The 27,782-nt window shown below is 42.6% G+C and overlaps 1 protein-coding gene across 1 annotated transcript in view; it reads right to left on the minus strand.

The window, feature by feature from the left end:
• Positions 1–27,432, minus strand: part of WNT3 (Wnt family member 3) — a 35,510-nt gene extending 8,078 nt beyond the window's left edge. The window contains exons 1-2 of the mRNA XM_044447075.1: positions 27,353–27,432; positions 1,472–1,713 (exon numbers count right to left, since the gene is read on the minus strand). Coding sequence (XP_044303010.1) covers positions 1,472–1,713; positions 27,353–27,432 — 322 coding nt within the window. The remainder of the gene's footprint in view (positions 1–1,471; positions 1,714–27,352) is intronic.
• Positions 27,433–27,782: the final 350 nt, after the last annotated feature.

Consider the following 27,782-nt stretch of genomic DNA (forward strand, 5'->3'; position numbering starts at 1 on the left):
TGGAGTCACTGAAGCAGTTGGTGTGAGCTTAAGTGGACTCCGGGGGATGGTGGAGGACAGGAAGGCCTGGAGGAATGTTGTCCATGGGGTCGCGATGGGTCGGACACAACTTCGCGAGTAACAACAACAACAACAACAGAATACAGTTGTGGTCGCACTGAGGTGGCCCACCTTGGATGGGACTCCTCTGAAGATCACAGCCAATTGGGAGCCATGCTCTGCTGGCAAATTCAAAACAATTAACAGCTGTTACTACTTCTCTAGCCTTGGCACACATTGGCAAAATCTAAGTTGCTTGGTAGCTCATATCTTTGGTTTTACATGCAGAGGTAATCTATCTCTCTTCTGGTGCCTTTGCCCTAAGGACAGATAGAGATGATCAATAAACAAGTAGGAATTTACCAAGGTGGGCTTACAATTGTGTCTATGGAGTTTTACCCAGATGTCCCCATGTTTCCAAGATGGTGAAGACAATGTTCCAACGTGTTTGCAGGTGCCCATTAGGCTGAGCCATCTCTTAGTATAGTGATTTGCACTCTAAAGCTACATTGTTCGGTTAGAAAAAATGAGGGAGGAAAAAGGGTAAGCGGACAGCACTGCAAAATAATGTATGGTTAAGAATTGCATTATTTTTACGATCAATAGCTCCCATCCAATTAAATAAATACAAATATATAATGGTGTATATTACAGCAAACCTTGGGCATTTTCCACTGTACAAGCAATTAAATGGAGAAGGAGCTGGGCAGCTTCTTGCATAGCTTTTCATTTATTTCAATGGAACTTGCACAGGCATTTTTGATAGAGGGTCAGGTGCTTTGTGTACCAGGACTTGTAGTAATACAGTGATCTTTTGGACTGATGGTATAAACTTAGAATCAAAGGAAAAGCTATTTAGGGAGAATGGTAGTGGTAAAATACTTTCCAGCTGGAAAGGCACTACAAATGGCACAACTTTAAGCCCATTTCAATTAATTCCTACTTTGTAAATAGTTATCTTCTATCTGATTTTCTGAGTAGTTTGAAGGTAGGTTTCTCTCTCTTTGCTCATGCAGTAATATTTGGGACAGTTTCTCTGTGCTGCTTTTGGTTGTTTTTCTGATATAAAACGATCAAGCAATTACTTCTAACCCAATACATCCCCACATAGGAATTTAGGTGTTAAATTCATTTTTTAAAAACATACAAACCCCCACATAATCAGTTTTTAACTTTGAAGTTTTGAATTCGTATTTCCAATTCATCCAATTTCTGCAGAATTTCTATAAATTCTGTATGAACACATGAATTTGCCATCTAGAGTCTTTGGCTCATCCAACTCTTTGCTGACTACCTGGACCCTTCCCAATGGCAGAGGGAAGCCTTTCTCAGTCCTGCTGCCACAGGCTTTCTCATAACAGAAGATGCCAAGAGTGCAATTGGGAACCCGCAGCTTGACGTGCCCTCCCAGTCCCACCCTCTTATGCTGTACCTTTATCTAGAACAGGCCCAAAAATGGCCAAGCTGTCATCAATTGTGGTGCAATTCCAGCGCCGCCCCCGGAACTGATGTTGGCACTCCTGGATTCCCAGCTTCACGCCCTCAGCTACACTGGGCATGATCTCGATGTAGTTGCGGCAGAACCGAAGTTGCTTGGGTACTAAGCCAGGAATGGACCCACACAAGATTGGCTGGGAGCCCAGTGAAGTATACTGTTGGCCTAATGCAAGGGACCTGCAGAGAGAGAAGAGGAACAGTCCGCACCGGAAAGGGAGTCAGGCGCTTGAGCTGCCCACATCCCAACTGCTGCTGCACAAAATGCAAGATTTCCTAGCATAAGATGCAGAGATTTGGGGCATCTATTTGATATATTCATGCAGAGGCAACAGTCATGGTGGTCAAAAGAAAGCATTTTGCTCATAGGCAACTTGACTGTAATTACCAGGCGCTGTGTGTGAGAACTGTGGGGTGCTCTTCAACTTCATCTCCTACTTCTGAGCACCCAGAGTGCCTGTCTCTGATTGCTGAAGTGGGCAGATTGTGGTTTGATTGGAAAGGCACTTCTTGATCCCTGGGGTGGATTTCAGGGTCAGCCCAGCCTATGTAATTGTTTTAAGGGCTAGGACTGACACAGCTACTTGTTTTTGCCGTTCTTCTTCATGCTACTGTTGTTAGATTGCATTTCATCCCACCTCTTTTCTTCTGGCAAGGAACCCAGGGCAGCTTTTGTTTATACTCATGACAACAACTCTGTGATGTAGGTCAGGCTGAGAGTCTGTGATTAGCCCATAATCATCTAGTAAGTTCTGTGGCCAAGCAGGGACTTGAACCCAGATCTAGATTAAAACCCAAATGGATAATTTTTCTAGCCTAAAACCTATTTTACAAATGCTACCCAGGGGCTTTTGACTTGTCCATTGAAAAAAGACCCTTGGACTGGATGGACCATGGCATCCTTAACCAGGTGTCTTGGTTCTCTAACCAGGTGTCTGCCATTCTTGCCAGAAAGATGTAAGGACAAGAGGCTATGACCAAGCACTCTTAGTTCCCCAGGGAGGTGGGGGGGGGGTAAGAGATGAAGACCAAGAAGCTTAGGCAGAGTTTTATGCCACCTGCTCCTGAATTTAAAGCAGTCTCCCCCAAGTAGCTGCCCTCAAAAAGTGCCCTTGGCTATGCTGCTTGTGTTGATGGGAGCAGTAGTTCAACATAGTAGAGGTCATCAGGTTGGGAAACACTGCTTAGCATCTGCACCCAGGATAATTTGTAATGTTCAGGGGCTCTGGTGACAGGTGTGCAGAGTCTCTTTAGGGTCACTATTGGTATAAAATAGGATCTTTCAAAGTAGATATTTTAAATATGTAAAACCACAGTCATCAACAGAAACAAACTTTAGTATATGTAAGTGCATTTATTCATATTCATCATTCATCTTTTCTTTCCGAAGTATCAACATTTGGATCACAAGCAACTCATATATTGGTGTGTGTGCAGAGCCTCTTTTTCCCCCTTAGCCTGTAAAATTATTAAGTGTTGACAGTATTTAATTAAACCCATTCTGCCCTTTCTACAGGGACTGTATGATTCCTGGGGAAAGAACCGCCATGTTTGTGTGTCCTGTACAGCATCCAGCACTGAAGGAAATGTTACATCCAAGATGAAGTAACTCTGCCAGGATAAACAGCTTTGATAGCTGTAAATATTTATGTCTGGATCACAAATTGGAAATTGGAGAAAACTAGAATAACTGCCAGCCGGTTTCTTTACCTGGGGAGCTATCCAAGAGAAGGTGCTGAACCTGTTTTCTGGGAGCTGCTTAGCCCACCTACAGGAAAGTTTGGTTGCCCCAACGTGGAGAATCAACTGAGCTTACTAGAGCCTTCCCAATTTAAATTCATTGAATATTCATAGTCTGTTTAAAGGGCTTCGGGATGGCTAATAACCAGGACATATTTCCAGTTTGACCTCACTATCCTAAGTCAAATGCAGGCATGGTGTAACAAAAGAAGTTAATATAGGAAAAGGCAGAAATAATCTTTTTTTTTTTAAATCCACTAATCTTGCCACTTTGCAATGGAAAGAACTTTAATCAATCAATCAATCAATCAAGGATTATTTTAAGGCCACATTTAACAGCAGAACCCTGTCAAGGCAGCAAAGTCAATTTTTGCAATATGGAGAACTGAAGAACCCCAACTTGATTTTATTCAATAATACTGAATATCTTGCCAACACTAAATGTTGCTGGTGTTCTAGTAAGAAGCTACCAGTTGTACTTTGAAGTTTTAGAAAACTCCAAATCTTCACCCCAACCCCTTTTTAGTACCAGAAATGAACTGGTACTGGTACTAAGAAATGAAGTTCTTTTATACAAAAATCTCCTAGTTCCTCCAGTAATCTTTCTTCAGTCCCTACCTGGGGGTGGGTATTTATGATGTTGCTCTTGTTAAACTATTGGGCATCAAACCCATGCTGATCTGCAAAGCACCCTGAAATTGTGCAGCAGATCCTGATCTCTCTTTGAATCTTGCTTGCTATAGCAATGTTTGTCATACCATTGCAATCTCCTTTCTTTCTTGTTTGGCTCAGCATAGTGAAAGATCACCACTAGACCCTGTGCTGAGTTGTTCACATCAGCACAGAATAACTTTCCCTACATTCCAAGCAACACAGTTTGCAAGTGCAAAACAGTTGGGTTGTTTAGTGATTATAGAATTTTTGATTAAGGTTAGAATTTGCTTTCTCAGTATTGCTAGGTTTAAATTTAAATATAAAAATATATTTAAAACTCCATGCATTCCCTGCTCTTCCTTGCAGCCTGCTGTTCTGTATTACAGAGGTTGATCTGTCATTGGGTTAGCAGGTGATGGATGGATTTTTATATTTTTTCTAAACAAGCATATCCAAAACAACAACCAAAAATAGTAAATGGTCTTTTGCTCCCTTTCAAATTTCCATTGATTGGTTTACTTATGCATGCCCATTTGATTTGTGACACTAGATTACTTGATGTTCAGTGAATGTATAAATTAACTCTACTAAAAAATATTGTGTTTTTGAAGTGCAGTGAAAACTTAATGCATTTGATCTGTGATTGCTGATTTACCTATGCAAGTAGCATACCAGTTGTAGTGCAGTATTCACTGTTAGGTATATTAAAAAAGGCAAAGTCATCATTATACCCTGCAGTCTTCAAATGTCAGGCATGCATGCGTGGATGAGTGCTAAACATATGAAGAAGCACTCTCATTTTCTATTATTCCTCTGTTAAAGATGCCTTCTGCCTGACTTATGGTTTAACGTACATAATTTGTGAAATGAATTTTACAATGGGTTAGTCTAGAATTTGTTGCAGGTTTTAATGTGCAAGCCCCCCTTACTTTTAGTTTAATGATGAACACAAGTGACAGTGTTCAGTTGAGTAAATAATAGCGCCTAAAGAAACCTCTGTGTATTCATGTAAACACATCATAATCCCTTCTTGCACTCTGATTTAACCAGTGTGCACATGCACTGAGGTCCATCAGTCACCTGTAAGTGGTACTGGGAAATCCTAACTGCAGTGAATTCCAAAGTCAGAACAAAGCCCTACAATACGTAAAAGCAGTGCAGTGGTGCTGGTCAATGAGACCAGTGGTTTGAATGAAACCTGAACTTTGGAGAAATTGGGAAGACAAGAAGTTTGCAAGCATTCCTACTTTAACAGGGGCACACAGTCATCTGCTACTGTCTGAATGTGCTATGCTTTTCTTAAAAGTGAAGCAGAGCAGTGGGGTCCTCCAACAGCCATTTGGCATCTTGTGAACTTTCTAGAATCCTTTCCCTTGCGATCCTGTATTTTTCCCCTGCTGAAAATGTTCCTTATTGACAGGTCAGCCACAGACAGCAGAGGCATCCTTAATGCTGCTGCACTGTTTCCCTGACTACTTCATCAGAAGATTCTTCGAGACTCTTGACCATGGGCTAGAAGGCTTCTACTGTAGAATCCACAATGGAATCAGCCCACTGTGTAAACTGCAGAGAAATATCCAGCATGTGTGCAGACATGTTAAGAGAGGAACCCTGGATCAGGCAGCTGGCTGGGCCTGCATTTTTAAAGGGGGCAGACTGAGGTTCTCCTAAGCCTGCAACTTTATGTAAGCCTAACTGGGAAAACCCTGTTGCCTCCTTCAAAGAAAGCAGGTATATGACTGGATAGCTAAACACCTTTCCTTGCCTCCCACCACATTGAAAACAAAGCCCATAATGCTACAGCTCTGCTAAATCCACAAGGCCAAAATTGTTGTTAGTGAGTGACCTTCGGCAAGCTGCTTCTCTCTGCTTAATCATTCATTTGTAAGAGGAAGTTAAATAGAAGTACTGGCCCAATGTGAAATGTTTCAGCACCCAAGGAAAGCTAAGCACAGGGTCAGAGCTAGAAAGTATATGGTGGAGTGCAGTGGGCCCATCTTTGGTTTACGACATGGGTCCTCAAACTGTGGCCTGGGGGCTGGATCTAGCCCGCCATGCCTCAGAGGTTTTCAACGCACCACACATGCGCCCACTGCTGCCCGCCTTGCCGGCTGCATGGGGAGGTAACGACTTGCTCACAAGATTGTTTTGGACTCACTAGGAGAAGACACTGCATCATGGCACGTGCCTGCCCCTGCCTTGCCTCCCCTTGCTGCACACACCCACCCGCCTACGCCTCGCCGCACCCGCGTGCTGGCCAGCACACCCCGCCGGCACCACCTTTCCAGCCTGTGCCCAGCACTGGCACCTTTCAACTGGCCCCCTGGTGAAAAAGTTTGAGGACCCTTGGTTTAAGAAATAAGTCCATGTAAAACAGCCCAATGGTACCTTGAGGTAAATAATTTACAGCATAATTCTATGGCCTCCAGACACTATCTAGATGGCTATAAGAGTATTTGGAGTCCCAGCTCCAGCCTCAGAAATGTGTTCCAAGTAAGCGACAAAGGGGCCTCCCGCACATCACAGATGGCTTCGAAAGAACTGCACCACTTCTCCTCTGAGGTCATGGAGACTCCTCAAGTGTTAACTTCACTTGGCTGGTGCATATATACACACACAAGATTGCAGCAGAACGCTGGGGAAATACTTTTTTTAAAAAATCAAGCATGTTCTTGGGCTTTTGGAGAAGCACATGCTAGTGGTGGTGCAGCACCAGAAGTGGTTGGCCTACCCCTATCTGAATTCCATTCCTGCTCCTTCTTTTGCTGGAGGAAGAGCATACCTTTCTTACCAGAGCTATGAACCACTTGTGCAAGCTTTCTGAATTTAGGCTAAGGCAGGTTGTTGGCTTTACACTCAAAGAGGGGAGGAAATGATAAAATGGGGATTCAAATGGCAAGGAAGTGCCAAAAGCACAGTCCGTGACAATTCAATTAAAGCTGAAGAACTTAGACTTGGTACTGCAGATGGGTTCAGCAACAGAGGCTTGTCACAAATTAAGCCTTGGCAAAGCCCCAAATTAACTCTGACAGCCTTGTTTCACTAGAATTGCCTTAAAATAAACTTAGTACTATTGGGGAAATGTGATCCCTAAGGTGGATTGTGTGTATTTCCAGCAGAATGTAAACATTCTAAATAAACATGATGCCAACAGCTACGGAGGGGCAATCAGGCCAGATCTTCAGAGTTTGTGGGCAGGTCAGGATTGAGTCTTCAATGAATGAAGCAGGTCTGTCCATATAGAAAAGGTGTGTCCACCTTTAAAAGTCTTCTCCCCCTGGAGCAGCACTATGCAGTTGGTTGTCTGAGCTTTGGCAAGTTTCCCTGCCCTAAGGAAGCATCAGATTGCAATAATTGCTCTTTGACTGAATGCTTTGTTGTCATTACCTCTGGAGAAATCTGACAGGGGAGCAAGAAGCAGCTGTTTATTTTTAGCACCCAGGGAAGGGAAGAAGTTGACATCGGTTCCACTTTGTGCCTCTGGATCCTGCCAGGTCCCTACAGTGTCAGTTGCTGGCTTAGAGCTGGAACGTGGCTGCTTTGAATACTCCAAGGCTACAACAATATCTGAAGGGGAGTGAGGAACTTGGAAGTAAGGAACAAAGCTATGGAGAAGATCTCAGTTTAGGGGTGTGATGGTGGAAACAACCTAAGGGCACAACTCTATGTATGTTTAGATAGAAAAAAGTCCTGTAATTCCCAGCACTGGCTGGGGATGCTGGGATATACATGCTTTTTTTCCTGTATAGAATTTTTGCTTGCATAGGATTTCTCTCTCATGTGGTATATTGGCTGTGTTCACACATAATGAACCCTTTTTACGTTGTGTCCTGTAAAACATTCATGAGGTAACTACTCATGAGTAGCTTCCATGTGCCTTCATCTTTCCTCTAAACGGCTGCACAGCTGGGAACCAATCCTAACATACACTGCTCCAGACTGTGTTGCCTGCCTCTACCCTGTTGGCCCATACGCTCCCCTGGGCATGTTCTCAGCCAGCTGCCTCTTTTTTTCCTGCTGCTCTGCTGGGCCCCCATCTACTAATTAGAGTAACACAGGATTAAAACCCTGTGGGAGCAGCAGAGCAGCAGCCAGATAGGAGTGCCATCCATGGCTGCCTTGTGGTTGCTGCTGCTGGAGGCGCTGCCAGTCCTCCCTCCTGATGCATGCCCAGCTGCCTTGCTCTGCTCTGCTGCCGCCATACCTGCCACTCCACCCCTCACTCTTACCTTTTCACTGCTCCACATCTCAAATCTTTGCTTCTCTGCCCCCTGTCATGCTGCCCCCTCACCACGTCAGTGCTTGCTGCCATGCCAGCCTTGGGAAGAGATGCCCATCTTGTGGGATGTGCCTGAATAAGAGATTTTATATGCCTCATTCACAGGATCAGTCCCAGACCCTGCAGCCATTCTCAGCAGTTCTGGGGAAAGAGCTATATAAGAGCAAGCTCTTCCCTCCAGCACTTGCCTTAGTAACACTGTTTGCTGTCCTGCCTGTATCTTGCCTGAGCCTTGACATGCAACCTGCCTTGCTGTGTATTCTGTCTTGCCATGTTGCCTTGGCAACACAGGTCTTCCTTCAAGTTGTGATCCAGTCTACCTCTGGCACTTTGAGCTGGTTCCTGTTTTGCTTGGTGCATCCTGCCTTGTTGTCTTACTTCAGCAATGCAGGTTTCCGTGTTAGCTGAGGATCAGTACCTGTATCTGTCTCTTGCCTTGTCTTGCTGCGTCCTATCTTGCTGCATCCTGCCTTGTTGTCTCACCTCAGCAATGCAGGTTTCCCTGCTAGCTGTGTTTCAATTCCTGCATCCTGTCTGATCCTTGATGCATCTGGTTCCTGCTGTGCCTTACTGTGACTTGCCTTGCCACATTGTCTTACTGTGACTCTATCTTATCACCCGCACTTCACTCTGCCTCACCACCTTGCTACCTAGCCTTGCTTGCCACACCTTCATCGCTCCTGATCTCTGCCTGGTTATCTTGCCTCAAGGTACCTGCGCCCTGCTCTGTTTGTCTTCCTTGTTCTTGACCTTTGGCTTGTTCATGGCCACATCCTTGCCTTGCCTTGCCTTGCCCTGGTACATACAGGGCATACATACTTAGTACATACAGACCTCAAACTGTTCTGTGACTACAATTTGAACTTATTATTGAACCTTGCTATTGGACTTTGTATTGCTTTGAGTCCTGTTGCCCTGGTCCCAGTGCCTCTGCCTTGTCCCTGCCGCCCATGTCCCATACCCTGATCCTTGGAAAACAAGCCGAGCCATGAGGAAGCCCATGAACACTTGCAGAATAAAGGTTGTAGAACCAGTAAGCTTCTTCCACATCATGTGCAGCACCACAAAGGCTGCTGTTCATGGCATGGAAAAATAGATGCTACTTGTGTGGTGTTTGTGTGGGATTTGATTCCCAGTAAGTGCCATGCCTACACTGGACACACTTGCCAGGAGTTTGGGCTCACAACTGCATCGAAGTGGATCAGAATCTAGGGAACCAAGCCCAGTAACTCTGACAGGTTTCCAGCCCAAAAATCAATTCCTTACTCATTGCAACAAAGAATTTAATCCTACATGGAATGCGAACCTGACATTCAAGCTGGATGCCGAAAACAAAGAGGCAGCCAAGATCTTATCACAAATATACATCTGCTACTGAAGCAGGTGAAAGTATTTCAGAAGCAGATTGGACTGTGCCTTATAGATTATACCAACATCTTTGACTATGTGGATTACAAGAAGCTAGGGATGGTCCTGAAAGAAATAGGTGTGCCTAGGCCACTCAGCCAGCTCTGTGTTGAATAAGGAACTGGGACTGAAACAACCACTTTAACCTCATGGCTGCTTACGTGCAGATATGTGGGCCAGAAGTTTCTCCACTGTAGGCTGAGCACAGATAGAGCTCAAGCCTCACACACAAGAGTTCTGCTTAAGACAAGTCACTGTGAAAAGTATTTCTCCAATACCCTTAAAAATGCCATTTAAGGCCTTTTACCCTCACAGTACCTCTGACCCTGGCTCACATATCAATTTTCAAGTTTGTTTAACTAAAATATTTTATAAGCTCTCCTTAATTAAAATATTCACCAAATATAAATCAAAAACACAAATGGGGAAAAATGCAATGCTGTAATTCAAATAATGGCACTTAAAAACCAGTAGCAAAAACAATCCATGCATATAGCCAGGACATTCAGAAGCATCCCATAAATAACATCAGCCAATAGCTATTACAAAGCCTCTTTGCATAGGTGTATTAGCACAAAGTATTCAAAGGTCAATAAACTTAGCATAATTAAAAGATAGGCCAAAATGATACCCTTCAAGCTCACCTACTGTCTATTTGGTTGCTGCAGGAAGCCCAAGCACTACCTTTGTTAAGCTGCTAGCATCAAAGAAAACTTTACAAATCCCTACCCTAAAATGAACTTGAACCAAACAACTGCATGCAACTCTCCACACCTGAGCTTGGATGCTGAAGATGCTGGTTTCCAGGAAGTTTGGAGAAAGCTTCCCATCACCTCTTCTCTACTGCAGTTGCCTGCAACCTCCCCAGAGGGTTGGGTGGTTCTTCCCAGAACAATGAGATGCAGCACAGGGGGGTGCAAGTGGGAAGGAGGGAGGGGAAATATCCTTTCTGCACATTTAAAGTTAACTTGCCTAAAGTTGTGACTATTGCCCCCATTAACCCTTTGCACCCTCTCCATTTTATTCAGGCAGCCCCTTGTCCAGCTTTGTGTGGGGCAAGTACAAGTGGCTGAAGGGATTGGTAAACTTTCTTTCCATTCACTTCTGTAAGCAACCTTAGTCTGGGATTCAAGTTCTTATATTTATTTATTGGTGCTTTCAAATTTCAGAATTTTATCTTCCTTACTTTCAGATCTGCCAGTTCTCGTGGATGCTTAGGTTAGGCCTAGCAGATTAACTCCAAGTTTAACCTTTCTCTTACCCAAGTTCTTGAAAGTTGCTCTAATTGTGGCCTGATTTGCTCACAGAGGACATGAGCTCTTGCAATAGGCTCTCTTTCCTCAGCTCAGCACCTAGAATACTTTTACCCAAAGTATCCTATAGAGAAGCTGAAGTCTTGCATGTGCCCCAGTTGGTCTTAACAATATTGTTTGTCCATGGTTTATTTGGTTTATTAGGTGATTAGCAGGATCAATAGTTTTAACAGCTTGTAAAACGGGCATGAATTATTATTTGGCAGAGGAGCTGAACTATTCCAATGAGTTCTGGTTCTAAGCTCCAGAGCAGGTTAGCTTCTGTGGAATATCTTGCTTGCCTTCCTGTATGAGGAATACTCTCATATAGTTAGCAGTATGAAAGCATTCCTAAACAACTGATAGTTGAATTAAAAGCAGATTCTCAAGTGCAGCATCAAAATCAGCTGGAAAGAAACACTAATATTAATAGCAAAGCAATGTAGGCAGTAGTCCAGTAGGCAAAACTTTTTTTTCCAGTGTGTCTTTTTATCAGCTTTTAAAATCTATAATAATAAAGGTGGATGTGGATCTGTGTCAATGCCATTGTGACAAGAATGTGAAACTTAGAAGCCTGAAATTCCAATGGGATCCATGCAAAGCAATGGGACCCTACAGGTGTGCACCTCAGAGGTTTTTTTTTTTAACACATGAATTAATTTAAATTAATTTAAAAGTGTCCATATGGTTGAAGCCTACAGTAACTTCCTAAACCACCAGGAGAGATATCCTGAACTAGAGCACAGTATTGCTGCTCTTACAGTTGAAAGCCAGGGGAGGCTACTGGGCCAGGTGACAAGGATATAAATCTTTCCCTGCACCATACTGCAGGGCATCTGCTTCATGGTCAGAGAGTCATAGTCATAGAATCATACAGTTGAAAGGGGCCTAGCGGGCCATCGCATCCAACTGACTGCTCAGTGCAGGACCAAGTCCCCCATCAGGATTTCAACCCAGCCCAACTCTGCTTAGCTTTCAAGATTAGGCAGAATCAGGCACTTCAGGCTGTATGGAAGCTTAGAGGAAGAGGGCCAACATTTGCCTCCCTCAGGGCATACCATGGTAGGGGCATGCCTAGGTGGCCATGGTTTCGTTCAGAGGGGCTGGGCACAGCACACGCAGCTCTAAGAGTTTGCTTGAAGGGCCATCCAGCCTGTGTTAAGCCAGGTCTGTCTTCTACAAATGACAATAAGACACTTCAAAATTACCCTGCTGTAGCCGCCTCTGTTTTTCTGCTCTTTTCCCTTTCTACTTTCATTTTAGAGCATGTTAGCTCCTTCCCATATTATGACATGAAGAAAGAAGGGGTGGAGTGGGGGGGGGGCAGGTTTAAACATTTTTCAGGAGCCTTGTCATCTTTTATCAGATCAGCCTGGAGCTTTTATGTCAGGAACTTGCCAGGCTGTGTTCAGTTCTCTTTACTGTACACCAGCAGTTCACATTCCACAAAGTTCAGTCAACTCTCTTGCACCTTCCAGCTGCTCAAAAAACATTAATTTTAGAACTCTCCAACTGAACAAATTATAATAACTATAATATTAGAAATTTTGAAAACTGATAATTTGATCAGTTAATTTTCTGGTTCTGAACTTTTCTAAGACATCCTTTTAATATTTACATCTATATATTGTACAGTAAGAGCAGTCAAATATGCAAGGAAGCACAAATGGACTTATGTAGGATATCCAGAACTACAGAGAAATTGGAGGATATTACAAGTTGTGTGGTGTGGTGTCTAACAGCATGGGGCTGGGACTCAGGCAATCTGGGTTTTAGTCCCCGCTTGGCCATGAAGCCAACTCCATGATTTTGGGCCAGTCACAGACTCTCAGCCCAAACAACTCACAGGGTTGTTGTTGTGGGGATAAGATTGAGAGCAGCAGGAGGAAAATGATATAAGCTGCTTTGAGTTTGTTGTAAGAAAAAAGCAGAATATAAATCTAATAAATAAATAGTTCCTGCAGTGCAGAAAATGTTCTGACCGCACAGAGCAAGACAGGTGGACTGTGGTGTATTCTAGGCAAGTGTGTGGTGGGTACACCCAGTCACATGCTGTGCAAACAAGAATTAAACAACTTTTGCATAGCCCTAAGTCCATTCTTAGTTTGTGTGTTGTCTAACTCTTGCACAACCCCTGCTGTCCAAGTTCACACAACATCACAGACTATGATCAGGTCCTGAATAAGCCATGGTGAGCTAATCTATCCTGCAAGTTGGCCCTGTTGAGTAGGTACATATGGGAGCAGTAGGTACCTGGTCCTTCAGGTATCCTGGTCCCACATCATTTAGGGCTTTATATGTTAGAACAAGCACCTTAAATTGGGCCCAAAGCAGGTAGCCAGTGCAGATGATATAATATCAGAGTAGTATGGGCATGCAAACTTGCTTGCACCAGCAGTTGCGTTGCCCTATTCTGTACCAGCTGAAGTTTCCAGACTATCTTTAAGGGCAGCCCCACACAGAGCATATTGCAATAGTCCAATCAAGAGGTTGCCAGAGCATGTTTTACTGTGGCTAGACTCTGCCTGTCCAGGTAGGACCTCACTTGCAGTTGAAAAAAGGTGCTCCTAGCCACCAGGTCTTCCTGAGGCTCAAGTGATAGTTTTGGGTCCAGGGTTTTGTGGTCTTTCCAGCATCAGGCACATGCCTTTTTATCTTCCCACTCCTTTAAGACATAATGTCAGTCCTGCTAATTGTTTTTATCTGACTTTTAAGAATTTGTTCCCATTTGGTTCTTATTTATCATTGTTTCGATCTGCTTTATTTGTGCAGTGATTATTTTGTATCTTCTTCGTAATGTGAGTTGCCCTGAGAATTTGCCTTAAAAGGCAGCATCAAACTGTTTTAATAAATCATATAAATGTGCAACATCCTCTCACCAATGCCCAGAAAAAGGATGGAAGAATCCTTTCTTACTCTACTGCATCCTTCCCATGGTGGGTCCTTCCAGTTGTTGGGGTTGCACCATCCGCTGGCTGAGCTGGCTGGGGCTGCTATCTGGAAGGCACTGAGTTGGGGAAGGCTGCACTATTGGCTGATGACAAAGGCATCAGAATAGAAATCAGGCAATATCCTTCCTAAAGGCTGCTGTTCTTTCTTGAGCCTGGAGAAGTTCTTTGCCCTGAACACTGTTCCTCAACATGCCAGGCTGAATATGTTTAAATTAAAACAGCTCCTGGTGAATAGTCAAAATTGGATGTCCAAAATAAAATCTTGGGGGAGTAGGAATGTCTAAGGTTGTGAAGCACAGCCATGACAACTCCATTATGGAAGCAAACTAGTTAATTGCTAACAAAGATAGGCATCTCACAAGCAAAACCACATTGGCGGGAGATTGTGATAGAGATAAAGGAAATGTACAAACTTTGTGTTCAGAGAAAACAACAGAGCTGCCTTCTCTGTGGCAGAATTGCTTCACTCAATGGTTGTGATATTATTCTGTCTGCTGTTTAAGTGGTGATCCTTTGCAGACCTAAGCTGGGCCTCCAGATGATAACTGTTTAGGCCTCCAGATGACAACACTTTAGGTTGTTTTGTTTATATAAACACACACACACATAATAGGAAGTGCCACAAACATGGTGAATATTGGTATTTCCTAAGGTAGCCCAGGGAGAACTTCAAGACTGTTTGTATCATGGGCCTTTTGGGGGGGGGGGGGCACATCAATGGCCTTTGCATGATTCTTTTCTTTTCCAGGTAAATGGAGGACATGAGAATGACATTTGAACATTTACTAAAAGCATTTGCTTGCTTTAGAAATTTACTAATCAAAGGTGAAAGTCAGAATTGTGCATTTCTTACTGAGCAACTGTAAAATATTCCAGGTAAAAGACAACATCAACTACAACAAATACATATTTTCAAATGTTTAAAAGGCTGCTTGAAAGAGAAGAAAGGGAGCCAAAGGATAGGGCTAGAGAAACAGGGGAGAAACAAATAACACACGTCTTTGACAATGTGTAGAATGCTTTCCTCCTTACCTCTGAGAAACTTGGATGCTCCTGTCAGGGATGCTCATGAAGGAAGAGTTAGAATCGATGGCCCCATAGGATACCTTCTACTGCAGCCTCTCCAAAGACAAATTGCCAGGAGTGATCAACTGAATCAGAATCAGTTCTATAATAAAAGCCCTGTCTTCCTTAGCTCAGCTATCTTCTGCTGGAGATTCAGTCTCCGAAATCCATTTGTACAATCTGAAATATTTTGGATTTGCTGATTTTGGATTTGCATAGGCTATGAGTTTCAGAGTAGCCACTAATAAAGCTTCTTTAGGTGTTTTTGGCTGTTAACACTAATCCCAGGTACTTCATGTAGGACAAAGGAAACATGATTAATTTCTCTACCAGAGGATAACAGTAGGTTTGCAAACAACTGCCCAAATCTCACCACAAACCTCTCACAGCCTTCCTCTTGTTCTGGATAACAGTCACTCTTTTGGTTTCATGGATTGCTTTTGGGTGATCAAGCTGCTTTCCCTAAGTTATGAAAACTGATTTTCTTATGCAGCCTTTATTCTAGTATATTTGGTAATTAACAAGCAAGCAAGACAGCTCCATTATAAACCAAACAAGCCTTGCATAACCTAAATAGTGAGATCGAACTGAAGCACGATCACCTCTCTCTCCCCCTGCCCCTCTCAAAGTAGAAGACAGTCTTGGCCCTGCTCTTTGCTTAAAGCTGCCCCCTGGGGCTTATTAAGTATGGTGGGTTGTGGCTGTGGGTTCAACAGCATGCCATGACTTCTGGGTAGTTTGTTAACCACCCTGATAAACCACCCTCACTGCCTTCAGATGACTTGGAAGCTGTGCTCCATGAGGGCTTGCAAAACAGCAAGCCTGCAACCTGCACACAGAATAAAAGAATCATAGTAGAGTTGGAAGAGGCCAAGAAGACCATTGGGTCCAACCATCTGTTGTTGCTGGTCATTTATTTACATCATCCCACTCAGATGACTGTCCAGTTTCTTTTTGAATGTGTCTAGTGTGGGAGAGTCCATGACCTCTCTAGCAACTGGTTCCACTGTTGTATTGCTCTGACAGTGAGGAAACTTTCCTGATATCAATCCTGAATCTGAGATGCCAAAACTTAAATTGAATATTCCATGTCTTACAATCTGATATCAGCAAGAAGAGATCTTGACCTTCCTCTTTGTGATAGCCTTTGAGGCACTTATCATGTCCCCCTCAGTCTTCTCTTCTCCAGGCTGAATATGCCCAAGTCTCTCAGTCTCTCCTCATAGGACAGTGTTTCTAAACCCTGGATCATTTTTGTTGCCCTCCTCCCGACCCTATTTTTTTTTGCATCTTTCTTAAATCTTGGTGCCCAGAACTGGGCACAGTATTCTAGATGACTAGTGAAGAGTAGAGGGAAACTATTACTACATGGTTAGTAAGCCTTGTTAACCACCTGTTTGTGGAAACCATGCCCCTCCCTTGTGTGCATCATGTGCCAAACAGAGGACACAGAAAAGGTGGGGCTTAAAGGTTTGATGAATCTAAGCCTTTCAAATTTTCCATGCTTAATTATATCATGCATCAGGCTGAATACCCTTCCGTGGGGCTGCACACAGACAAAAAAAGAATCTTGTTAATTTGGGACAGAACATAGAAATCAAATGTACATTTGAACCAAGGCAGCTTTTACTGTTTTACACCAATTTAGAAATGCCAGCTTAGGCCTTGCATTGGGAGAGGGATCCTCTTCCAATTTTTCACTGAAAAAGATGCATGGAGGGAGGATTTAAAGCTGTATGGCTTATTTGGTAACGCATACTGATGGCTGAAAAATGTTTTTTTTTCTTTTGATATCCCTCTCTGGATTATTTTGGAGTCAACTTATTTGGCATCTCTTTCTGGCTGGACAAGGATAGTATTTAGGTATTTTAAAAAGAAAGGGATGGCTCTGCTAATGATTTTAGTAGTGAGAGAGACTTGGAATGCAATGCTTTATCAGTTGCAGTTTAATCCATATTCCCATGCCAAATTACCTTTATGGGAGAATCTACCTTTGAAAATAGAGACAGACTTTTATTTGGAAGAGTTAGGCTGATAGTGGAATTTATAGTTAGGATCATTTAATACGATGACACAATGGGTTTTCCCTCCCATTTTCACTACTGCAGATTAGCCTTCATTAACTGTCTACTGCTAGTTGGCCATCTATTCGGCTGCAGCATTTGCTGGAGTCTCTACAAGGGCCTTCAGTGATGAGTGCACTGCAAGAGAGCAAGGCTTCTTTCTTAACCCTGTTAAAAAGATAATAGAATCATGAAATCATAGAATAGCAGAGCTGGAAGGGGCCAAGAAGGCCATCGGGTCCAACCCCCTGCTTTGTTTGAACATTATTAGAGGCCTGCCTCCCAAGCAGATTCATGCTGTTTTGCCCTATATGCTTAACTTATCCATGATCTGAGGTGTGGATGTTTAATACCACCACTGAATTAAGGAAATTTAATATTTCATTAATCATTAATATTTCATTATATTAATAATTAATTATAATTAATATTCAGTTGAATTAATTATATTTTATTGCTTCACCTCCAGTGAAGGTGTTCAATACAGCAGGATGGCAGCATTGCAACAATCCCGCTGTAGGATGCTTGCTTCTACCGTGCCTGCTGCCTTCTCAGCTACAACGGCAGCGTTATTTTGCACATCCGGAAGCTCTAATGAGACTTGGGTCCCTAAGGACACATCATGAATTCCTGTCAAAGAAGAGATGTTGGGATAAGCCAGCTCCCTTTCCAGAGGATCACACTTTGTAGGCACTGGATCACACAGGGATCATTTGTTAGGCTGATGGAGCTGACAGATGATCAGTCTCTTTTGAGGCTTGTTATAGCATGTTTCCAGCTCACTCCTCCTGCTCACTCCTAACATGTACCCCAAGGGCCTTTGCAGGCAAAGCTCTACCCTGCAATCCTTTGCTCCCTTGCTAAATTAGCAGCCTCTTTACTATTGATCAGCCGAGTGCTCTGGGAGTATCAAACCTCTGCTGGCTCCCAGAGAACTATTTCTTGATCTCTCCACTCTCCTTGGTTGATCAATACTTACCTATGCATGCTTTTCAAATAAAAAAACGGTAACTCTTGACTTTCCTTTTGTTTTTTGTCTTGTACTTTGTCTGTGGCTAGCACGACATTTTCTTTGCTTGCTTTTCATACCTGTTGTCTTTTATAAGCAGCCATGGTCGTGCAATCTTTTTAAAATCTTTATTGTGAGACCAAGATTAGTAGCATGTTATCCTGACATTTCTTGGCATGGAGTCAACAGTCCTTGGTTCTTATCTAAATTAGTTTGGCAAGGAACTTTGAGGTACCTGCACTTTGCTGACTATAGGCTTTGCTTATATGGGGACTGCTACGGAAAGTGACACTGATGGGGTGCGTGACTTTGAATGGATATCGTACAAGAATGAGATGTGATTATACATGAAAATGAGATGTTACTGAACCAACGAGTGGGGGTGATTTACAATAGGGAATGCTCTCAGGCAGAAAACTGGGAGGGTGGAAACCTATCATGGCTCAGTCTCGCCAAACTTACACGGGTTATGATTGCTATGGTATCACTATGGATATGGTGGGGGGGGGAGGCTTACCTACTATATTCTAAGAAACATAATAGTTGAAGGCAGAATAGGTAATTTTCCTGTCATTAGCTCCTTTATAAATGCTGTATGATACACATGTAGGTAATGATTCCAGTTCCATTTGGTGACATCTGTGTAGATATTGTGCACTTCATGCCATCTTGCTGCTTTGGATGGTGGATTCAGCCCAACAGGGGCTGATTTGGACAATTACTGATCACAATGGTATCATTCTTAGCCTCTGGTCCTAGAAGCTGGGGGGCTGTGGTGAAGGAGCACATCCCCTTGCAAATATGGTGAAGGATGCCACAAGTGACCATACTGCCTGGTACAAGGTCTTCTTCCACATCCAGAAACACGTGAAGGGAGTGCCGCTGGGATTATAAGTTCCCAAAATGCACTTTGCAGAATGTCTAGTATGACTGTGTATTAGTTAGTTTTGCCATCAGGGCATCCTTGGAAACCAGAACAATTCCTCAGTTGAATTCAAAAGCCTAGTTACTGAAAATGAGGGGGTGCATGCTGAGTCTGTCTACCATGACAGGGAGGCTGCTGAAGAATGATCCTATGGCTGGCTTATTTGCTAACAATGAAATCCAGAATATCAAAATGTCATGGCTTCTCCCCCAAACACTAGCATATAAATCCATAAATCTGCCCTGGAGTCTGCCCTGGAGTCCTCATGTGTCTGGAGCACCATGCTACAAAAACGTATTTTAGTTGTGGAACTCTTTACCTCTTCCCAGATGGACCTAGAACGCAGACATGTGAAGAATCCCCTGCATCCACCACATAACAGACATTTTCCTATTCTTCTCTTGCACCCTACCTCTTTTAAAACATCAGGTGTGTAAAGCTTGTTCAGAACATGTACCATTTCTCTGAAACTGCTGCATGAGGTAGATTTCACAAATCCAAAGATAGTGCTGAAGATGAGGTACTCAATGTTAAAAGTACATTTGTAGAGTCAGCTTTGATTTATTTATTCATTTGCTAATATGAATTTCCTCATTGCTATGTCTGAATGGTGAATTACAGGACCTGTTTCTGCTGCTGTACTTTAAAAAAATGGCCCAAGACATTCAGAAGATTCTGTGATTCTGTGAAGGAAGATTCTGGCATTCCACAGCAAAATCCAATCAGCTCCAGTACACAGCAGTGCCCACTGGAGGTCAAAGGAATAACACACTGGTCTGCTGAAAACTGCTCTGCTACAGCTGTTGCAATTGCAACATTACAATCTTTGTCCAGACAGACAGACATTTCTTTCCAGCTACCGCAGACTGTTGAGCTGTCTTTGGTCATCCTGGCAAAGGGTTCTTCTGCAGCCCAGTTCCTCCCCTTGCCCTCCACTTGCAGTGTAGAGCAACAGAACTATTGTAGAATCCACTGTAGGCACCATGTGACACCGGAAGAGGTCAGCCTGATCACAAAGAGTTTTTAGAACAATTTTCATTGCAGCAGCAATAGGAGCTTCTTCTGCAATAACTCAATCCCCAGCCTCCCCCCAAAGTATTCAAGATGACTGCTACTAGTCTGTCTGTGGTACCAGAAATGAACCAGATGCATCCCTGCAACCCATTTCTCCACCACACAACACTGTGGTTGCAAATTGCAGCTGAGCATGTTCTTGAAAGCACACTGGCACAACCTTCACCTTCACATTCAAATTATGGATTTTTAATTTGCTACAAGAAAGACAGGATGAGAACAGAGCAGCAAAGCCTGTAGCAAGAGGGAGAAGTAAGAACATGGTGGTTTAGCATGGGGGAAAAATAAATTAGGAAGCACTTGCATCTTTTCCCCAATATGGTTCTTCCATGCCTGCCTACATGGAATGATGCTGGCAGTGTCCACAGCTCTGCAGAGGTCTCTGAACCAGTTGCTTTGCTTCTTCCTGCTCAAGTCAGGAGGTCAGACTAGATGGCCTGGGAGGCCCCTTCTGACTCGCTCTGTTTTCTATGTTTCTAAGTCATGGTAAGAGTAGCTATTCAGTTGGGTCTGGGCCCCAGTGTGCTGTGACCAAAGGAACCACTACAAGGTACACAAGGAAGACCACAAGACTACCTAAGGGGACAATAAAGGTGCCACAGAATGGCTCTGTTGCAAAGGAGTATGTGGAGGTGAAACTACTGTGATGCACTGCAGGTATACAGCTCATACAAAGCTTGCAATTGTTGGCCTTGCCCAGATGTTTATAAGACTACCACCAAATTCAAATGACATCTGTCCAGCTGTCAATGGCAGTAGTTGGTTCTTTCACCTAGTCAAATATGAGGTCTAAGGTTTCCATTTACTTGAAGAGCAGATGCTGTTACCTATGATCTAGTTGTCTAGACTGAGTCCAGATGGTCACTGGCCCTTCTATTTTCCCATGTGTTCATTTCTTATAAAGCTCATAAATGTGCTGATGCTTCAACGGTAGCAATGAAGTGCTTTGTGGGGAGTACCCAGTTTTACTCTTTTTTCAAATGTGTGTTGGCTGGTTAGTTGTGGCACTTCCTTTGATGCCTCATCTACATTGGAGAGCTGTGTGGGCTCTATGGCCATCAGAATCTGTTGCTCTCTTGGTGGTTCAGGGTGCTCCTCCTCCAGTTCATCCTCTCCTTCAGAGACTTCTCCACCTCTTCCTCTGGAAAGCCAATGAAGGATGGCTTGCTAGGATCTAGGGACAACTTTCCTCCCTCCCTCACCTGAAATAGGTTAGGGAGAATGGTCCTGTCAGGCTTACCAAATGCATCTTCTAGAGGTTCACCTGTACAAGTGAGGAACTGCATTACCATCTGGTTTAGACCAGCAATACTGTGATGCATCCCTACTGCAGCTCCCTCAGACATATGTGCCTGGGTAGAAGAAGTGGGAGAAACCTCCTCTCTTGGAAGGCCTTAGCCATAACTTCAAAGGGAAGTTCAACTCTGACGGCAATTCCCTTGAAAAAGTATTCCCAAATGGTGGTGCCCAGGTCCTTTCTTTTAGATGGAACATCTGTGGGTTCGTGTAGGATGTTGGGGGCTGGCTGTACTTGTTCTGGTAGTGGCATGGACAGCTTTCAGGGGCAGCAGGGAAAGAGTCATGGGACCTATTGTAGTTCTGAAAGCCTTTCTGAGGGGGGCAGTGCGTGGATGCCTTGAAGCAGTTACAAATGGAATGCTGCAGATTGGGTAGACTGGAAACAGGTATCTGTGCAGTACAGGGCTCAACATGACTTGATCCACCTGGAGTCGGGGAGGAGGAATCATGCACTGGTGAGTAACAAGTCTTCATAGAATGGTATCTGAGGTTAGGACAAGGCACTCTTACTGCCATTGATATAACTGGGTATCATATTCCTGTGGTCATAGAATGGCATGATGTCTGGCAACCTCAGAGAGCTCATTGTAAGTTACGTTTTCCTTATTTTTTTTCTAGTTGTGAAGTGTTCACTGCAAGAGGGAATGCACTAAAGCTTGCACTAATATCTCCCTGAAAATCGGGGGGCGGGGGATGGACTTGTTATGTCTGATGATTTGCAGGTATTTCTGTGCCTCTAGACTTATTGAGAGATCTATTAATGTGCCCAAGCTTTCTGACAGCAGTGGGCTCCATCCACCTAAATCAGGGCCCTAGATTCATTGTAACCCCACTCTTGAGGTACCTATATGAAGGGATCCAAAGGCAGGATAGTGGGTAAGAACTCTGCCTCCAATGCAGGTTCCATTGTGGGTTGGTCAGAAATGTGCTTCACAGCAGGCAAAGATGGTCTGACTTCCTGTAAGAGTCCCTGGAGCAAATGACACATCCATTCTGGATTTATTTGTTCCCAGCCTGGAAGACAGATGATGCGCCACATGTTCCCATGCATAGTGGAGATGATAAAGTTGGGCTTTTTGAGGAATAACAACAGTGGAAACAGTGAGCAACAGTGGGAAGAATTCACAAAAGAGAAAAGTGTTAATCTTGGTCTAGATTTGCTGCACAATTGAAAGTTTACATACCAAAGGTGCAATACTACAGGTGCTACAGGTGCCCCATGCCCTTGATGCACCTCTGAGCTTGGAGGCTCAAGTACATGCTACGCCTTGAACAGAATGCAGCTGTGATCTCTGCTGCCGCATCTCACTGCAGGTACTTCATTTGGACAGATGCTTTCAGCTTTACCTGATGCCGCGCCTTGGGATTAATGATGCTTGGTCAGCTCTTCTCTTCATTAGCATGTCCGCTAAGCTTTCTCACAGTATTTGAAACTGACCAATGTCCAGTAACTACCTAACTAATCTCTGGGTCCACTGGCCTTGCAATTGCAGCTAGGGATTCTCATCCTTCCTCTTAGACTGACTCAGAATCTTCCTACATAACCTGAAGGCTGTTTTATAGGAAGCATGGGCCTAATCCCTGCAAGGTCAAAATACTGCCTTTGCTACTTCAGTGAAAAGATTTAAGTCTTCTTTTTCAAGAGCCTTTCAGAAAACTTGGTGCAGGTGTATGGACGCAGGGCACAACAAAGACAAAGCTAAACTTGGCAGAACTGCATGTGCCTTCAAGGTCCTCATGCAGATTATAATATAGCTGTCTCACAAGGGCAAGAAAGAAAAAAGGCAGTGACAAAATTTTGCTTAATGAAGGAGGAGAATGGAGGAAGAAGGAGGAGGCCACAGCACCAGAGATTGCTGCTAGGCTGAGTTCAGAACATGAAATCACTTGTAAGGAATGTCACATTTTTGGGACATGTTTGCCAAGCAACTCTGTAGCACTTTTGAGAAACCCATAATGGAAACTTCCTGCCAGGTTCAGACAACACAATAAGCCACCATGGATATGAAGTACCCTAAAACAGGCTATAGGTTATTGGCTTGTTTGAGAATAAGCCACGCAGATGAAACTGCAGCAACCCAACTTGACTGATCACCCATGGTGAGTTGCCATGTCATCTGAACTAGGTCAGTGGGAGAATTCCAACCATATCAGTAATGTCAAATGAATGATGAAATGAACACCAACTGACCCATCAGATGTTTTAATGGAAGCCAATGGTAGCAAGATAAATGACTCCTTACACTAGGAATATGTAAAACTGGAAGGTACTACTGGAGAGCAGAGCTAGAGCTATCTAGTCTGTCTTGCTTACTCACTGGTGTCCCTCTCCTTTTGCCAAGTCTAACACTTCTTTTTGTGCATCTGTTGCCACCTTGTTCCAGCTGAGAGTATCCTGGTACCTGGGAAAGTGCAAGGAATCTGATTTGGGCCCCTGAATTCTAGTTCTAGTTGTGCTGGCACCAACTCACTATGATGTGACTTGTGTTGGCTTGTGGCCATCTGCAATTTGCACATTTTTACACACTAACTTATGCCATTTGCAGAACTCTACACAATTTGTGCAGGTTTGCACAAATTGCATAGATTTTGCATGTTTTGTGCAGACTGGCACAAAAAAGCACATGTATTTAGCACGACTTGAGTAAATCAGCTGATTTTTATGCCAATTATGCTAGATCCATATGCTTTTCAGGTGCTGATTTGCACAAAACATGCAAAATGCCATGCTTAACACAATTTGTATAAAATTATGCAAATTGTATAAAGTTATGTAAGTGGGGCAAATGGCCCCATCTGTGAAAATCTACAAACCACTGTTGTTTTTTAAAGTACAAAGTGAAACCCAAAGAAATGTAAATCTGCCGGGTAAAACACCTGACTTGGCCAGCTTTCAATCACTGGCTTGGAAAAAGCAGGAAAACCTTTGGGCTCAAATGATCTGGACTTCTCCAACTGCAGGCTGGTCCAGTGGCCAGAGAACCAAAGGCAAGTGGGAGACTGGGCTCCTGCCTTCCAGGGAGAACATTGTGACAAGGAGAAGACCACTTTGGCCCAAAACACCTGCCAGAGAGGGAACAGTTGCAGGGAGCTTGTTTTTCCTCTTCCCTACCAGGTAGAACAGCTATAAGAAGATTAACAATATTAATCAGTGCTTGGATTTTACTTCTTTATCTGCTTCCTCCCAATATTTTTGTTGTGTCTTTTAGATATTAAGCCTGAGGGCAGGGACTGTTTTGATATTACTGTTTGTTAAGCTACTATGGGAGACTTTTGCAGGGCAAATATGTTGAAAATAAAGAAATGAATAAAAATGTACAGACATTCCTGTTCTTTTCCATCTTCCCACATACTGCTATTTCAATCTTTATCCTAGCATCATACCCCCAATGTGTATTCTGAACAGTATCCTTAGTCCTCAGGCTTCAGTTTGTAGCTGGAATAAATTGGAAACTACAAGTCCAAATATGGCCTGATACCCAGAGCTTTATTCCCTGCATAGAATGGTTAGACTGGAGAACTGGGGAAGGTTTTATTTTTTTTAAAGTGCTGAGCTATAACTGCCCACATGTTTAAATCCTGAAGTAAATTGTGACTCTCCCACTTCTGCTGCCACATATTTCCTGACCTGCACTTGACATCCCCATGTTCCATGCCGAAATAAAGGTGAAAAAAGTAAGCACCATATTAAAATACATACATTTGCATTCACTCACATAACACTGTTCAATCTTTGTTAAGCCGGCAAACAGTGAATATATTCAATTGCTGTGTGTTAAGGCTAAAATCCATTTTAGATACACTATTTTTAGGCTGACTTAACTTTCATGTGATTGATCTCTTCCAACATGTATTAGATTTATGCTGCAAAGGGACCTGAACATTTGCTCTGGCTTGGTCTAGAAATCCATTCTCTTTGCTGTGCTCCCCTTAATAATAGAAGGGAAAGGAACAAACAGCTAATAGCAACTGAAAGTAATAGACTGAACTGGAAAGGAAGCAAATGATTAGGAGGTAGCAGACATCCAGCATGAATAAGGAGAGCAACTGAAGCTGGACATACAAGCAGCCGTCAGGTCATGACAATTTGTGGTTTGGTTCAGCAATACATGTATGCACTCAAACAGGCACTTACCTTTAAATGACTAGTAGAACTAGAACAGAGGGATTAATCTTGGTACTCAGTGTAAATATTATAGCATTTGTGCCCTACATCAGAAAGCATAATTGTACAGAGAGCTCAATTCAGATGGGGATGTGTGTGCAATTTTTCCCCACAAACCCTTAAAAATCTTCCCCAAAGCCTTATTTGCCTCTTCCTATTAGTTGGGTGTAAACACTATTGTATTATATGGATCCAGGAATCTTTTGTTTTCTGTGAGATCACTCAAGATAATATGGATATTGTTTTGGTTGGATTTGGGGGGATAGGGGGCGGTTTTGGGTTGACTAAATAGAAATGGGGGAGTAAAGCTGTTCTCAGTTAATCAAGAAAGATAACAGAATGAGATGGGTTTCGTTATTAAAATAGGAAGACACTTTGCCTCAAAATGGCTTTATTAATCAAGTTTCAGAGGCCTGTTCAGAGTCTAAAAGAGCTGTGTGTAACCAGACTCAGCCCTTTGAATTGGTTCTCACTAGCAGTTCCTCCACTTTTAACAAAGCTTCTAACCCTGATAATCAGGAATGCCCCATTTGCAACCTTTTCCAATAAATCTTGCAGGAAGTTGGTTGTATCAGACCTGGAGCTATGAGACATCTGATTAATCTAAAGGAAGCATTCTTGAATTGGAGAAATACCCTGGTTGCGCTTTAAACCTACATCCATTTGGCAAGAAAAATATTTTTTTCTTATGATCAAAGATATATATTATTTCCACACAATCATGCAACAAAATAGTGCTAGATGTGTTGAATGTTCATTCTTCATTTTTGTTATATTTACTAGGGAGCTAATGAAGAGTTTTACAATAACTACAACATGAGCTTTTAGCTTATTTCCACAGGCTAGTTTAGTTCCATTTCTTTGTTGAGCCAGCTTAGAAAGGGTTTAAGGGAATTAATAACATAGGAAGAAATCCTGGAAAGTGGAAGTAGCATGAATTGGCTTAATATTGATACTAGGTATAGCATTTATATATATCAATATAGCATCGATATTAGGTATAGCATTTCCTCCTTCAAAGAGAAGTCATAACTTATCAGGACAGAAATTATTAAACGCTGGCATATTTCAATCAATCTGCTGTTTGGCTTTGCTGTAAACCTTCACACATACATACCTTACACTGAGAGATGAATCTTAGACCAAATTTTCTTTAGCTTTTATGTTTTGGGTTTGTTTGACTAGAGATTAGGGACTAGAATGCATTAGTAGTGATTTTTTCTCTTTTTTAGTATATGCAGGGTCCAAAATGCCATATTCTTGTCCTTATTTTTAAAAAATCCATAACATTGGAATGTTTATCTTGCTTATTTCATTAATGATTTTTCTGTTGATGAATTTGTAACTAAATATTTAAAAATAACAATGTCATATAGCAAAAAAATAAATAAAAAATCCCATCCAGGTTGAATACTTAAGATAATTGAAGGATGGACAAATTATTTAAAGTGAAAAAGCACATATTGCCAATATTCAATTAAGATGTGAAGCAAAAGAATTAAAAACAATGAATCTGAATTACTCGGATTACTGAATTACTTTTTCCCATTCAAAATTTATGAGTTTCCATCCTTCCATTAACTATCTTTACAATGTTATTGTCCATTGCATTAAAAATTACATTCCAAGATATTGGTTTATAGCTCCTAATGAGGGAGGCTGGCAAACATAGGCAAACAGAACAAACAAAAAGGAAAGAAAATAGAAAAGTATTAAATATCACTCTTCTGGAATAAAAATACAGTGTCATCACCTTGAAACTTTGTATCAATTCTAAAAAAGAGGATCAAACATATGAATTAAAGCAAAGCATTAAGAGAGAATGTGAACACAGAGGAATATAACGTGAATGATTAAGTTGTCAAAAGTTTGAGATGAGGGGAAAATAAGTCTTACCACCAAATGGGGTAACCAGCTAAGACCTTTACGTCACTGATGAGAAAAGCTAAAATTAATCCAAGCAGGTGGTAATCCATTAGTCCAGGCGCAGTGTTGAGGAGAAGACCACTCTCCACGAAGTTTGCAGAAAAACATTTAAGGTAAAAAAAATGTTTTTAATTAAATAAAATTCAGGGCCGTTCTACCCCCACTCCCTCATGCATGCACACACTCAAAATAGCCCAAGAAAGTCTCTTGAAGTAGAAAATGACTTTATGTCTTGTCAGAAATGCACCTCACTGAACCTTTTCCCCCACCCACCCCCGACAGTCTACCCACAGCTTCTATTAAAAAGTGCTGTGCTTTGGGGATGTCAAGAGACGGCCAATCAGATTGCATGGCCTAAGGTAAGGGATGAGCCTATAGTTCAAAGCTGTCAATCATTCCA

This window comes from Varanus komodoensis, unplaced genomic scaffold (assembly GCF_004798865.1).
Source record: "Varanus komodoensis strain SLA01 unplaced genomic scaffold, ASM479886v1 scaffold50, whole genome shotgun sequence".
NCBI classification, from domain to species: Eukaryota; Metazoa; Chordata; class Lepidosauria; order Squamata; family Varanidae; genus Varanus; species Varanus komodoensis.